Here is a 12,708-nt window from a genome sequence, read left to right on the forward strand (position 1 = left end):
GAAGGTGATCAGGCAATCAGGGGACTGGGAAGGTGACTGAGGCAGGTGTGTTGATTAGGAGGGGGCGTGGCAGGGGCCGGGCTCAGCACTGGCGTGGCAATTGCACTCTATTGTTACTACACTTTACTTGTACTTTCTTTAAATTAATAATAATAATAATAATAATAATAATAATTCATTTTATTTTTAACGCATTTTGAATTACTACTTTATGTACTGTGTACTTTATTTTTCAATTATATACTGGATATATTCTGTTAATACTTTTACTTTCACTCTCAAGCACTTTGTCTTAATCCTTCCTGTGAATGCCCCTTTTGCTTAATTTATATCATTTATATGAAGCACATTGAATTGTCTTTGTGTATGAAATGTTAATAAGGCATGTTCGAGACAGACATGTACAGCGAGGAAATGACCTGAAATCACCTCTTAAATGAATTTAGAAATGCAACAAGATGGCGAAACATTTACGAAAAGCCGTCATGTGTAATACAAGCTTCTGGGCAGCTTGCGCCATCCTTTTAGATATAATCGCAACCATGAGGTCTAACGTATCGCGGCCTAAGAGTCTGGAGGTGACTCTGCTGAATTGAGGTTTCTCATGTGTTGTAAAACTGTCCTGCAAGTTACAGAGAATACCAGTCATTTCATGAAAATGTGCAGAATGGAGAGGGTAACTCATATGCTAGACTTGAGGCAAGACGTGTTTGAAAAGAGGTGGCAGAAGTGGACACTTAATCTAAGTTTACAAAGCACATACTTAAAATTTGCAATTTTGATCTACCAATGTACCAATGTACTATCACACAAGTTTTATGTTTTTCTTTTTTTTTCTGTGTTCTATTGTATGCTCTGTAAATACAATACACTTCTAAGAGATCAATAAAAGAAAATGTGCAGGATGTGCTGGCAGCTCATCACCCCATGGGGATGAACTGGGAAAGACACCTTATTGAATGAATGAATGATGAATAATCTTTATTCATCCATGCAGAGAAGGTGTGTGAACACACTCTTTCACCAAACTCTCTCTCTCTCACACACACCACATCTGAATGTGGTGTAGCGCTGAGTATGGGTATGCGAGGGGGGAGTTGTCCATTCAATACAATTTAATATCTGTAAATACATTGCTAACTGAATGCTATTCAATGTAAGTGAGGTGTTTGCCATGATGACACTGTCAGACCAAAAACATTTCAGTCCAACATAATTCATGGGCATTAAGTCGGTATCAAAGGTTAAAAATGATCAATTTGTTAAAATCACACAAATGTAAAACATCAATTTATAATCCTGCATGTTACACTTAAAACTGCAAGGAAGTTAAAAGAGCAGATTAGAATAGCAACGTGTGTCTGTGCTTTAATCAGATAGAGAAGTGCAAATATATTCAGTGTGGATGTCCTACGCACTTCCTGCACAGTAATGTGTGTGTGTGTGTGTGTGTGTGTGTGTGTGTGTGTGTGTGTGTGTGTGTGTTTGTGTGTGTGTGTGTGTGTGTGTGTACAGAGTTGGGTAGAGTAAGCAAAACCCGTACTCAAGTAAAAGTATTGTTACTTTATAATAATAGTGACTCAAGCAAAAGTAAAAGGAGGCGACTCATCAAAACAATGACTTGGTGCCCACCAAACACAAATCAATATATTAATAAACATCATTATTATCATAGTTGTAAATGTGAATCTCTTAGCATAATTAGTATGTTAACAAGAACACAAAAACTAGCCACGCACATGTTCACACGAACAACTTAAGCAAACAAAAGGCCTACACCTTCAGGCCATACGGAGATTCTCTTCTTTATTCAGTTGAAATGAAACTATCATCTTTTAAGCTCATCCTTAGATTTCCATTAGAAAGAAATGTCAAACAGCAAACTGTATGCTGTTTGATGATGTATTGATTAATGCGGTATTGTCAGTGTAAGATATTTAGTTTAGGTTATGTTGTCATTGAAGAATACTGAACACATAAGAGACACTACACTATGGACAACATTTCCTTATCATCCTGCCTTCTCTCTCTCCATCAGAACCTGTTGTGTGTGCTTCAAGTCTGTTGCATCAAATTTGCAGAATAAACCAAAACCTTACCCATCAGACCGGCTTTCCATCGAGTCCTCATGTGACCACAACTAACTTCAGAGTTATTTTATATTATAGCATACCAGTGGGGTTTTCCACATGACATCCATAAAAATGCAATCTTTCATCATATTTTGACATTTTACCAAGATGATAAATGGGAGGACACATTTGTTTTGCTGTCCCATTGACATACAAACCAGAGGCCAATGCTGTGTGTACGTATATGTTTATGTAACCAAAGCAGATGACAGGGCTAGAAGCTGTGCATGTTTGAATACAAGTAATGTAATGTAAAATAGTGAGACTTGTATAGCCTAATGCAATGATGTATAAATATTTTCTTTTAAATGTAAATGTACTCGAGCAAGGCTGAGATGTATTCTACATTATATTTACTCCTATAAGTACAATTAATTGGTAAAAAGGACATGTAAAGGAGTAAATTGAGCACGTTACTACACACCTTTGTGTGTGTGTGTGTGTGTGTGTGTGTGTGTGTGTGTGTGTGTGTGTGTGTGTGTGCCAAGCCAAGCAACTTACAAAGTACTGCGAAGTGTCACAAACAATTACTCTTTGTAAGTTGCTTGGCTTGGCACACACACACACACACATAGTTCCAGATAAAGAGATATAGATCTATGCGTCGTGTCACAACACAATTAATACTCTCTTTATCTGGAACTGTAGGTCTCACCTTTACCATTGACGATGTGCATATGATGAATTGAGTATTTGCTGCTGTAAGGACCTTTTTAAAACAATATTTGGATCTTACTATAACAGGTATCTTACTTGCAAAGTCTCTCTCTCTCTCTCTCTCTCTCTCTCTCTCTCTCTCTCTGTAGAACTCATGTGAATTGTGTGTGAAATGATTAAATTGATTTGTCATTGTACTGTCATTGGAGAACACATTGGTGACTCTGTGTTTGTATCTTTTGTGCTGTAGGACGCCTGAGACACCTTAGACATTTGAGCTATTTGGCCAAGATATGTCAGGGAAGTGGGTTAAAGAAACAAGGTAAGTCAGACCAGACGGAAAAGTGACAGTTCAACTGTCAACCTTCAAATCTGTGACACAGACACACTTGGTGAGAGAGGGGGAGGGGGGTGGAGAGAGAGAGGAAGAGAATGTTTGTGTGTCTTATGGTTTGTATTTACATACGCTTTCTCTTATTTTATCTCCTATAAATTCAGGTTTTACTGTTCCTGTGAATGCTTTGGCAATACATTTTATCATGTGTCATGCTAATAAAGCACATTTGAATTTGAATTTCAGGAAGGCGGATGCAACACCACATTTCACACCTGCCACCAACCACTACCTGCCAGTCTCCTAACTTTCCTTTCTCAACATCTCTAACGTCAACACCTACACACCACAAACATCATTCAACCACTGCCGATACCACCCCACAAGACCCTCCTCACTCTATCACATAACATCACATCATCACATGGCTGTAGCTACTGGTACTGCTACCAGTGTATTCTTACACTGCTGTAGTGAGCCATACATGACTGATGATATTGTTATTGTATTGTGTTTGTTTTATCTATCTAGGTGAATATATACTAATATTGCATTATTGTTTACAGGTTCATTGACATTAGAGGTAATATTAATACATTATTGTTATTGTATTGTGTTTGTTTTATCTATCTAGGTGAGTATATACTAATATTGCATTATTGTTTACAGGTTCATTGCATTAGAGGTAATATTAATAAACTGGAGCTCATTTTGAATGTGTTCATTATTTTGGATACATATGCAGTGAAAATCTCTTGCAGAAAGTTTAACTTTATTTGATCAAACTCTGTTTGACACCACTTAACAGAAACTGACAGACACAAATACACATGAAGCAGCGCATGGCTAGTCCTTCAGTAGAGTACTCTGGCTCATACATTAGATGCTTAGACTAGTGCTTTTTCAGAACTTCTGAATAAGGGGCAGCTTATTTCAACAAACGTCTTATACAGCAGTCACAAGCAATATCAACTTCTTGTTGATATAAATTGCTTAAAAAACAATGTGATAAGGAATACACTATTACACCCATCCAACCCACAGAAAGAGAGTGAGAGAAAGCATGTGAGAGAGAGAGAGAGAGAGAGAGAGAGAGAGAGATTACAATATTGATGTGTGAGTGTAACCATATACAACATTCATTAATTAAAAGTCTTTTCACAAATGGAGTAAGCAAAATCCGTGGTAGGGACACACTGCTAACAGCAACCAAAACAGTAAAGTAATATACATTAGAGAGTGGGTGTCCTGTGAAAGGGATTCATGGTAATCGGCATCCTGCTAAACACCATGACAAGAGAAGTGGTTTTCCAACTGCCATTTTTCCACCTGTGTCAGAACAGAAGTAGCCTGCAGAAACTATCTGTACTCACACATGATATGTGTTGTCAGTCAACTTAATCATATACTGTATATGCAGAAATGTTTAAATTGTGTAGTACTTGTGTAGTTTATTGATAAAGCCAAAAAGTAAAGGTTTTGTAAAAGTAAAAGTGTAAAAGTTTGTAAAGGTTTTCCTAAGAACTGTAGCTTATTGAGTACTTAATTTTCTCTTCGCTTTGAAGCAAAAACAAAAATGGCTACATGAGTGTATATGTGAAAGGTGCCCTAATTCAAGTTAATAGGTTTTAAACACCGCAATGCACTTTTCATTTGCCCTATTTAGCAGTGAAACTATACAAGGAATGGTGAGGGAAAATAAAAGCACCTGATGGACTTTCCATTGACTTACTGTCAGATAATTTGGCAGCATAGCAGCTGGGCTGAATTAAGAGTTGCGTGCATCAGTAAATGGAAATGGAATGGGGGGGTCCAGAGCCTTTATAAGGAGTGGAATTTCTTTTTAAATGAGATATTGTTTATTTGTTTAAGTTTGTTGAAGTGCAACATTGGCGTAGTGCAATTAACACTTGGAGGGAGCATTCTCTCAGGGTCTCTCAACCATCCTCTTGTGGGAAGCAGGCTTTGTCATCTGCCCCTGTCAGAGAAGGGGAGCCACGCTCTGTAATGTTTAAAGAAAATAACACCACGATGGTTTGTTTTACTCTTTTTCTTCAAAAATTCGATCTACCAGATCACCATGTATGTCTGTGTGTGTGTGGTTAAGTTCTAGCCTGGCCATTACCAGCCTGTGACTCTATTTTGAAATCAATTCAGGCGGAAATACGTGGGCTGGTGTCACCAGGCTAGTGAAGTTCAGAGTTTGACGTTTTCTGTTCTGGCTTAGGGCCATCTCTAAATGTACCAATTATTTATTTAGGAGTTAGTATTGATTTAGGAGTTATTATTGATTTTTTTCTGCAGGTCTACAAAGGGGATGACATTATCACAGCTATTGCATTTCTGAAAAAATGCTCTAGGCAAAACAAAGATTCTCTAGCCAACATTATTACTAGTGCTTCGACCAAGGGGTGCCATATTATAGTCCAGCTATACTCTATATGAGAAAGTACCACCCAATCTATCCAGACATATGCAGTATATGCAATCCCCCCACACACCCATATGGAAAAATATGGTCTTGTCTAGCTAGCTGAATGACCCCCTAGTTAATGCCAGTCACTCTGCTAAGTGAGGCGCCCCAGACTGCCCAGTGCAGTCCTTCTCCTGCTAGAAGTGGCTCCACACAGGGAGGTATCCCTCACCGCCATCCCCTTGGGTGTGCTCTAGGGGGCGCCACCTTTGAGGCAACGTCTGTTGTCATTGGAGCTTTTTATAAATGAGTCAAAGTGAATCGAACTGAACTGAGTTGAATTGAATTGAAATGATTCCCTTGTAACAGAGAGGTATGGGGGTCAGAGTTCATCCCTTCCAGAGGATATGCTTTCTAGGCTCACCAGTCAGCCCTTGAGGACGGAGTTGCCGTGGTGTGAGATACACACACACACACACACACACACACACACACACACACACACACACACAATTTTTGTTAACCTCTGGAAACTGAAAGTTACTCCTTTGCCGAGGAGGTGCTCTCCATGCTCATCAGGCGTCCCCTAAGTACGGAACTTCCGGTGCGCGCCAGATGGTCGCGGAACTCGGTTGTCAGGAAGTAGTAGACGAGAGGGTTGAGGCAGCAGTTGAGGCTGGCGATGCACAGCGAGATCGGGTGGAAGCGGCGCACGACCAGCACCACGTCGCAGTTCGTGACCAGCTGCTGCGACACCATCATGTAGAGCAGGAAGTTGATGTGGTAGGGGGCGAAGCAGACCAGGAAGACGCCCGTGCACACCAGCACCATTCGCAGCGCCCGCCGGGTGTCCCTGCTGCGCTGCTGCTCGGCCTTGCGCAGCGAGCGGCGGATCAGACACGAGCACACCAGGATCACCGTCAGAGGCAGCACGAAGCCAAAGAGTTCAGCGAACGCCATCATGGGCACGGCCTGATGCAGCTCCAGCTTACGCATGGGCAGGTCTTTGAAGCAACTGTAGGTGTTGGCCAGGTGTTGGGCGTGGTGGGAGGAGACGTTACTAGCGGAGACGGTTTCAAGCCCCTCCTGGGCGGAACTACCACCACCACCGCTGCTGATTCTCATGAGGATGAAGGGCGAGCAGCACAGTCCCACCACCAGCCACACGGCGGTGCTGATGCGGACGTCGTAGCGACGCTTCCACCCCTTGGCGCAGAACGGGTGCATGAGGAAGGCGCAGCGCTGGATGCTGATGCACATCAGGAAGGTGATGCCCGCGTACATGTTCAGGTACTTCAGGTAGAAGCACAGGAGGCACGTGGCGTGCCCAAACGGCCAGCTGTGGGTGAAGTAGTAGTAGACGCGCAGCGGCAAGGAGAGGACGTGCAGCAAGTCTGCCACCGCCAGGTTGATCATGAAGATCACCGCCTTGGTCTTTTTTCTGTGGAAACAAAATGAGCAAAATTGTTAGCACGCCCATGCGAACATGCAGGCAAGATACCCCACCCCCCACCCACCCACAAACACACACAAACACATACACGCACACATACACATGCATGCAGGATACACCCCCTCCACACACACACACTCATACACACACACACATAAACACACATGCATACAGGCATGGACACACTCTCTCACCCCCCTCCGATCCCTTAACCTCCCCAACACACACACACACCGACATGCATGCAGGCATGGACACTGGAGCTTGTTTCAGATGTATCTGTATGTAGTGGTGTGTAAGGCAGAATTCATTCTGAGAATGTACATTTTTCTGGATTGAATTATTATTCACGGTGGTTGGCAAAGAGGTCAAAGGTCAGCGGTCACACACCACAGCTTCTCCACCTGTCTGTTTTCACAGGCACCCCCAGAGCCTGGTCACAGTTGAACTAATTGTCACATGCTGCATTCCTTTAGAATCTGGTTGATTATTTCAACCTTACCCCCCCCCCCCATTGTCACAGAGAGAACCTCAAGAGGTGTTGTATATCCCCGAATATGTGCAAATGTATATGAATGTAACATATTCATGTTTGGTCTTGAATTGATCCTTGTGATGTTGGCAGTAGTCTGATCTTGGTTTCCTTGCAATCTGAAGTACCTGCTATGGCTAATTTGATTAGCCCATTGTAACCTTTACCTGGGCATACCCAGATGACCAGGGTTGGTGGGGGGGGGAGAATGTTATCAAGGATGGTGGGGAAATGCACCAATGATAGCAAATCTCGAGGTACAAAACCAAACACTTTAGAGTGTTGGCTTCCTCTTCTCTCTTCTTCTTCTGCTCTTTTTGCTGCTGCTTCTCATTTCCTGTCTTTGAGTGTGGAGATCCTCCCTTCCTACTATTATTCTATCATTCTGTTTGTTTGTGTCTTCTTCGCCATTTCTCTCCCCCATTCATTTCAAGTTTGATTATTCATCCCAGTTTATGTTTTTTTTCTATCTCATGCAATTAGGTTTATTTGGTAATTTACAATAATTTGGCATCCAACCTGTGTAATCACTTCTTCTTATTTACAGTTGTACTTCATCATTTCAGTTGTGTAGTACATGCAGTTTGACTGACACTTGTAACATTTAAGCTTACCATTTATTGTATTAATAAACTGTTTATTCATTAACCATTCATGTAACTCCTTGTTTGCCATGCCATTACATTAATTAAGATCTCACAATTGGCATACATAGTGTTTGGTAATATTGTAGGTAATTTAATATTTATCGGAGACAGATTTATCTTATTTTCACAATATTTATCACTCTAATGCTTTCCACTGTCGATAAGGTTCAGACATGTATAAACCTTGTTAATAAACCTGGTGTTTTCCATCGTTGGTAACATTCTGGCACAGAGAGCCTGGTAGGGCTTATTCTCCTGAGTAGGCACAATGGCTCAAACGCACTCTAAATGGGCAGCATCCATCTTGAATGAAGTGAATGAAACTATACCTCTGCTCAGGTGAATCCAAATATAAACGCACCATAAAAAAAATCACGAATGCGCACATTAACGAATGCGCCTCCAGAGTTCTTAAAGGCACCCAGTGCAACTTTATATAAACATTCAATGAAAAATAAACATTCAATTTCTAGTCTTTTTTACACGTAGTAAGTTTCAATAACTCCATACCATTACATATCGACATTCAAGGAGCAAAGATGAGACGTCGTTGTGTGGTGAGAACTGATAGAAAATCGTAAACAACAACAATCGCCGGTGGGGAGAGGCCATTTTTCCATTGACTGGAATCCTGCTTTATTTATTGTAGGTAACAAAAAATAAAGAAAATGGCGGCGATTGTTGTTGTTATCGATTTTCTATCAGTTCTCACCACACAACGAGATCTTATCTTTGCTCCTTGAATGTCGATATGTAATCGTATGGAGTTATTGAAACTTACTACGTGTAAAACAGACTAGAAATTGAATGTTTATTTTTAAGCCTCGAAAGTTGCACTGGGTGCCTTTAAGCAGTATCATTGGGGTCTTCGACTGTATAGTAGCAACACATCCAAAGCAATTTTTCAGAGCAGGGAAACCCATTGCTTTATGGGGCCGCAACCTACAGCCAAAATAACATGCCTTGTTATAGTGCAATAGACTCACCACTGATGTACATTCAATAAAAATTGCATAATACCTGAAAAACTCAAACTTAATAAAAACTAAACGAAAACTAGACAATATAGCAAAACACTAATACTCATAAAATGAACTAAAACTAAATTTGAAATAAAAAACCTAACTAAAAAGAATGAAAGATTACTAAATCTATAATAACTCTGGTGTCCTTATTCATGTCAACACACACATCAACACAGACATCAAAATCAACAAAAACTCAACAGGTTTGGGGAGGGGAGGTGAGTTGGCAACCAAATCTGACCTTATAAAGCGACACAGAACCCAGAGGGCTAGGGTGTTGCCTAACAACCCGGGGACCAGGATGATCAGGTAGAGCCAGGTGTAGAGCTGCTCCATCGCGTGCTCCCAGTCCTCCAGGTCATGCTTACAGTCGGAGGAGTTCCCCCCAACCCCGCCCGAGCCTGTGGAACTCATCTCAACACCAGGTGAGCATTCATCAGGCCGAGAGGCGGAGGTGTCATCGACAGAAACCCTCAGTCACACACTGAGGATATATTTCCAGGCGCCTGAAACTGAAATAACAATGGTCAGTTTCACTCGCTTAAACAAGTCAGGGAACAAGGGACACATTTAGGAAATGGTTATATGCATTGTTTTTACTATCAAGTCCTAGTTGCAGTCATATTATCAGGGACTAGTTTGTTTCAAAGAGGCCCAAGCTTCTGCTCTGATACGTATGTTTAAATATCTTCCTTTGATGAAGCCAACAATTGCAGCTGGTGTCATATCTGGTGCAGCTGGTGTCAAAAGCAAAGTTTTTAATGCAGACCACGGTTCCTTTTATCGGCCAAAAAAATGCAGCAGGTAACTTTCACTTTCAGTCACACATTCAGCCATTACTGTAAAAAGTCGAATTCTCACCATTCTCTGTTCAACTCCCAAGACCCTTAGAGGGACACGATTTACAATCACACGTATATTCACACAGGGTCTTCTCTATATGCTGTATGCTTGCTCACTCTGCTGAGACATGCAGAAATAAGTTAATTGCAAACATACAGAGTATAGTTAATTGCCACTTACTTCCTTAAACATCTTTTGGTATTTTTGGCACTTTTATTTCTTCATACATGTTCTCACTTTCTTTCAAAACTAACAATGCAGAACAGAAAACCTTGGTCTTTTCTTGTTCTCTTTAGTGTACTTTGTACTTTGCTCTGATGAAGAGGAAGTGTCGTTGTAGTGGCGTCTGCTGGTTCAAATCTCAGCTGAATTGATATGGTCACCCCCACCCAGGTCTAATGATAACAGAGGCTGCCCCCCCCCCCCCCCCCTATAACCAGTACCATAGGGTCCTATGAGTTCCTGCTATTCAAGCAAACAGGCAAGTGAACCAAGACCAAGACATCTTTCATTAACGCCAACACCCTTCCTGAAAAGGCCTCTGTGTGTTTGTGTATGTGTGTGTGTATGTGCACATTTGAGTGTGTGTATGTGTGTGTGTAAGAGAGAGAGAGAGTGAAAAACATTGAGTGTGTGGGAAGTTGGCAAAACTTTCATGCAAAACCTTTAAGTGTGGAACCATCTACGGCAATTTTTTGTGAGAATTCAGTACAAACCTAATCTAGTACTACAGAATGAGGCATATATGCTGCAGCAAGAGTCAATTGGACAAATGTTGTTTGGCGTTTTGTTGGGAAATACTTAGCAGCCAGCTCAAAAGTGCAAAGGGAAAACATGGTAAATAAATAAACTTCACACAATAGCACACATCCTATGAGTGACGTCTTTACCAAACAAGAAAACATGCGCCCAGACACACACAAACCCTTGTTGCGACTTTCATCCACATGTACACTCTGATTCAAAATACAATCACAAAGTAATTCTTCCTCCTTGTTTTTTGGTTTCTTTGAAGTTTTGTGCAAGAGGCTTTTATCTGAGATAAATTCTTCTCATAGCCATTGTTCAAATGCAACTCCTGAAGAAACCCGTTTCTTAACCCAGATTGCTAACCCGCAGTGCTGATTCAACAAACCTCTTTCCTCGAAACGCTGTTTTCTTGTCACAGTACAGTGTCAGCGTATTTTAATGAATTACTAAATGTATATAGTACTTTTAAAATACATCACACAGTCACATATAACAGTGCATGTCAATTAAAATGCATTTGCAATTCATAAAAGCTGACTAGGTATTCTAGGTTGACAAACTGTTTAATTGAACTGAAATGAAGAAGTAACCCAATCGACTCGATGCAGACCTACACAGCATCAGTGCCAGCGAGCCAAGTATGCAGTCAACATGCCAGCCTGTATTTATACTTATGAAAACACAGAGACTGAAAGCATACACGCATTTCTAGTTTGCTGTATTTTATTGTATTTTTTCAACAGCTGTGTAAGTATTAAAAGAGACTTTTTGTTATTAGACACTACATTTAAAGTATAGTTTCATTAGACGTTTCTCTCTCTCTATATATATATAGGTAAAAGTACAATTTTCACAAAATTACACGCATGAGATGAATGTCTTTCGAGCTACTGTTGTAGAAGATTATTATCTACAAGCAAAAAAAAACATCCCCAATACAGGACAGATGCAACATGCCCACTTACCTGACTGAAGAGCTCAACGAAACCAACAAAGCATAAACTGTGTCTTTGCACCCTGTCTGGATTGGTGTTGTTATGGGTGAGAAGCCTACCGTCTACAGGGTACGCGTGGGGGGGGGGGGGGGGTGTTTCAGTCTCACAGCCCGGTATCTTGTGGTAGACGAGGTTGAGCTTTCTGTCTGCAGTTGCGTACAGCTTGCACGCATACACACCCTCTCTCTTTCTCTTTGGCACATGCAGGCATTTAAGAGGAAGTGGCCAACAGCCCGCCTTCTGGCAGTCCATGAGCTTGTTCAACAGTTGCACGCTTGTTCAACAGTTTATGATGTGGGAGACCATAGTAGTCACAGCACACCATCAAGCACACCATCACACCTTCTTCAGAATGACTGTACACGCATTCAGCAGGGAGGCACTAACGGTGCATCCTCTTGCTTATTGACATAGCAACCGTCACAAAAAACACAGTGATAATATCACATAAATGCTGTCTTAGTGTCTGAACCATTACGCACTTGTATCTATCTTCGCGGAACAGCATTTGCCACCTCTGATGTAGACCTATTTGTTTATATGGTTTCAATGGCGCACTTGTTTGAAAAGCAACAGTTAGCCTAGTATCTGCATCACAAGGATCTCTGGAGGAGTAACTTATAGAGAAACAAAACTTAAAACTTAAAGTTGTCCTGTCATTTCATCATGGACAGATTATGAAATCAAGGTTCCTGGCTCCCACTCCCTGGGGCATGCGCATATAGCAAGAAGCGGAATACAGTCCAACACCATCCTGTGCTTCAGTGACATATTTAATACCTGTGGATAACCTACAGGATGTATCACATCAGCACGTGATGTAATGGTGTATTAATGGATTGGAATTGCTGACAAATTAGCACATGTGAAGAAAACAAAGAACCCTCTCTTAAGGGTCAACAGAGGAGCAGCGGAGCTTACTTGGTG

At 41.2% G+C, this 12,708-nt stretch overlaps 1 protein-coding gene across 1 annotated transcript in view; it reads right to left on the reverse strand.

The window, feature by feature from the left end:
* Positions 1–9,529, reverse strand: part of LOC308366561 (uncharacterized protein) — a gene marked incomplete at both ends in the record, with an annotated part of 19,624 nt that extends 10,095 nt beyond the window's left edge. Inside the window, 2 exons of the mRNA XM_080840278.1 lie at positions 6,081–6,977; positions 9,435–9,529. Of these exons, the coding sequence (XP_080696404.1) occupies positions 6,081–6,977; positions 9,435–9,529 (992 nt within the window). The remainder of the gene's footprint in view (positions 1–6,080; positions 6,978–9,434) is intronic.
* Between the last annotated feature and the right edge of the window lie 3,179 nt (positions 9,530–12,708).

Source organism: Sprattus sprattus (assembly GCF_963457725.1).
Source record: "Sprattus sprattus genome assembly, chromosome: 6".
NCBI lineage: Eukaryota > Metazoa > Chordata > Actinopteri > Clupeiformes > Clupeidae > Sprattus > Sprattus sprattus.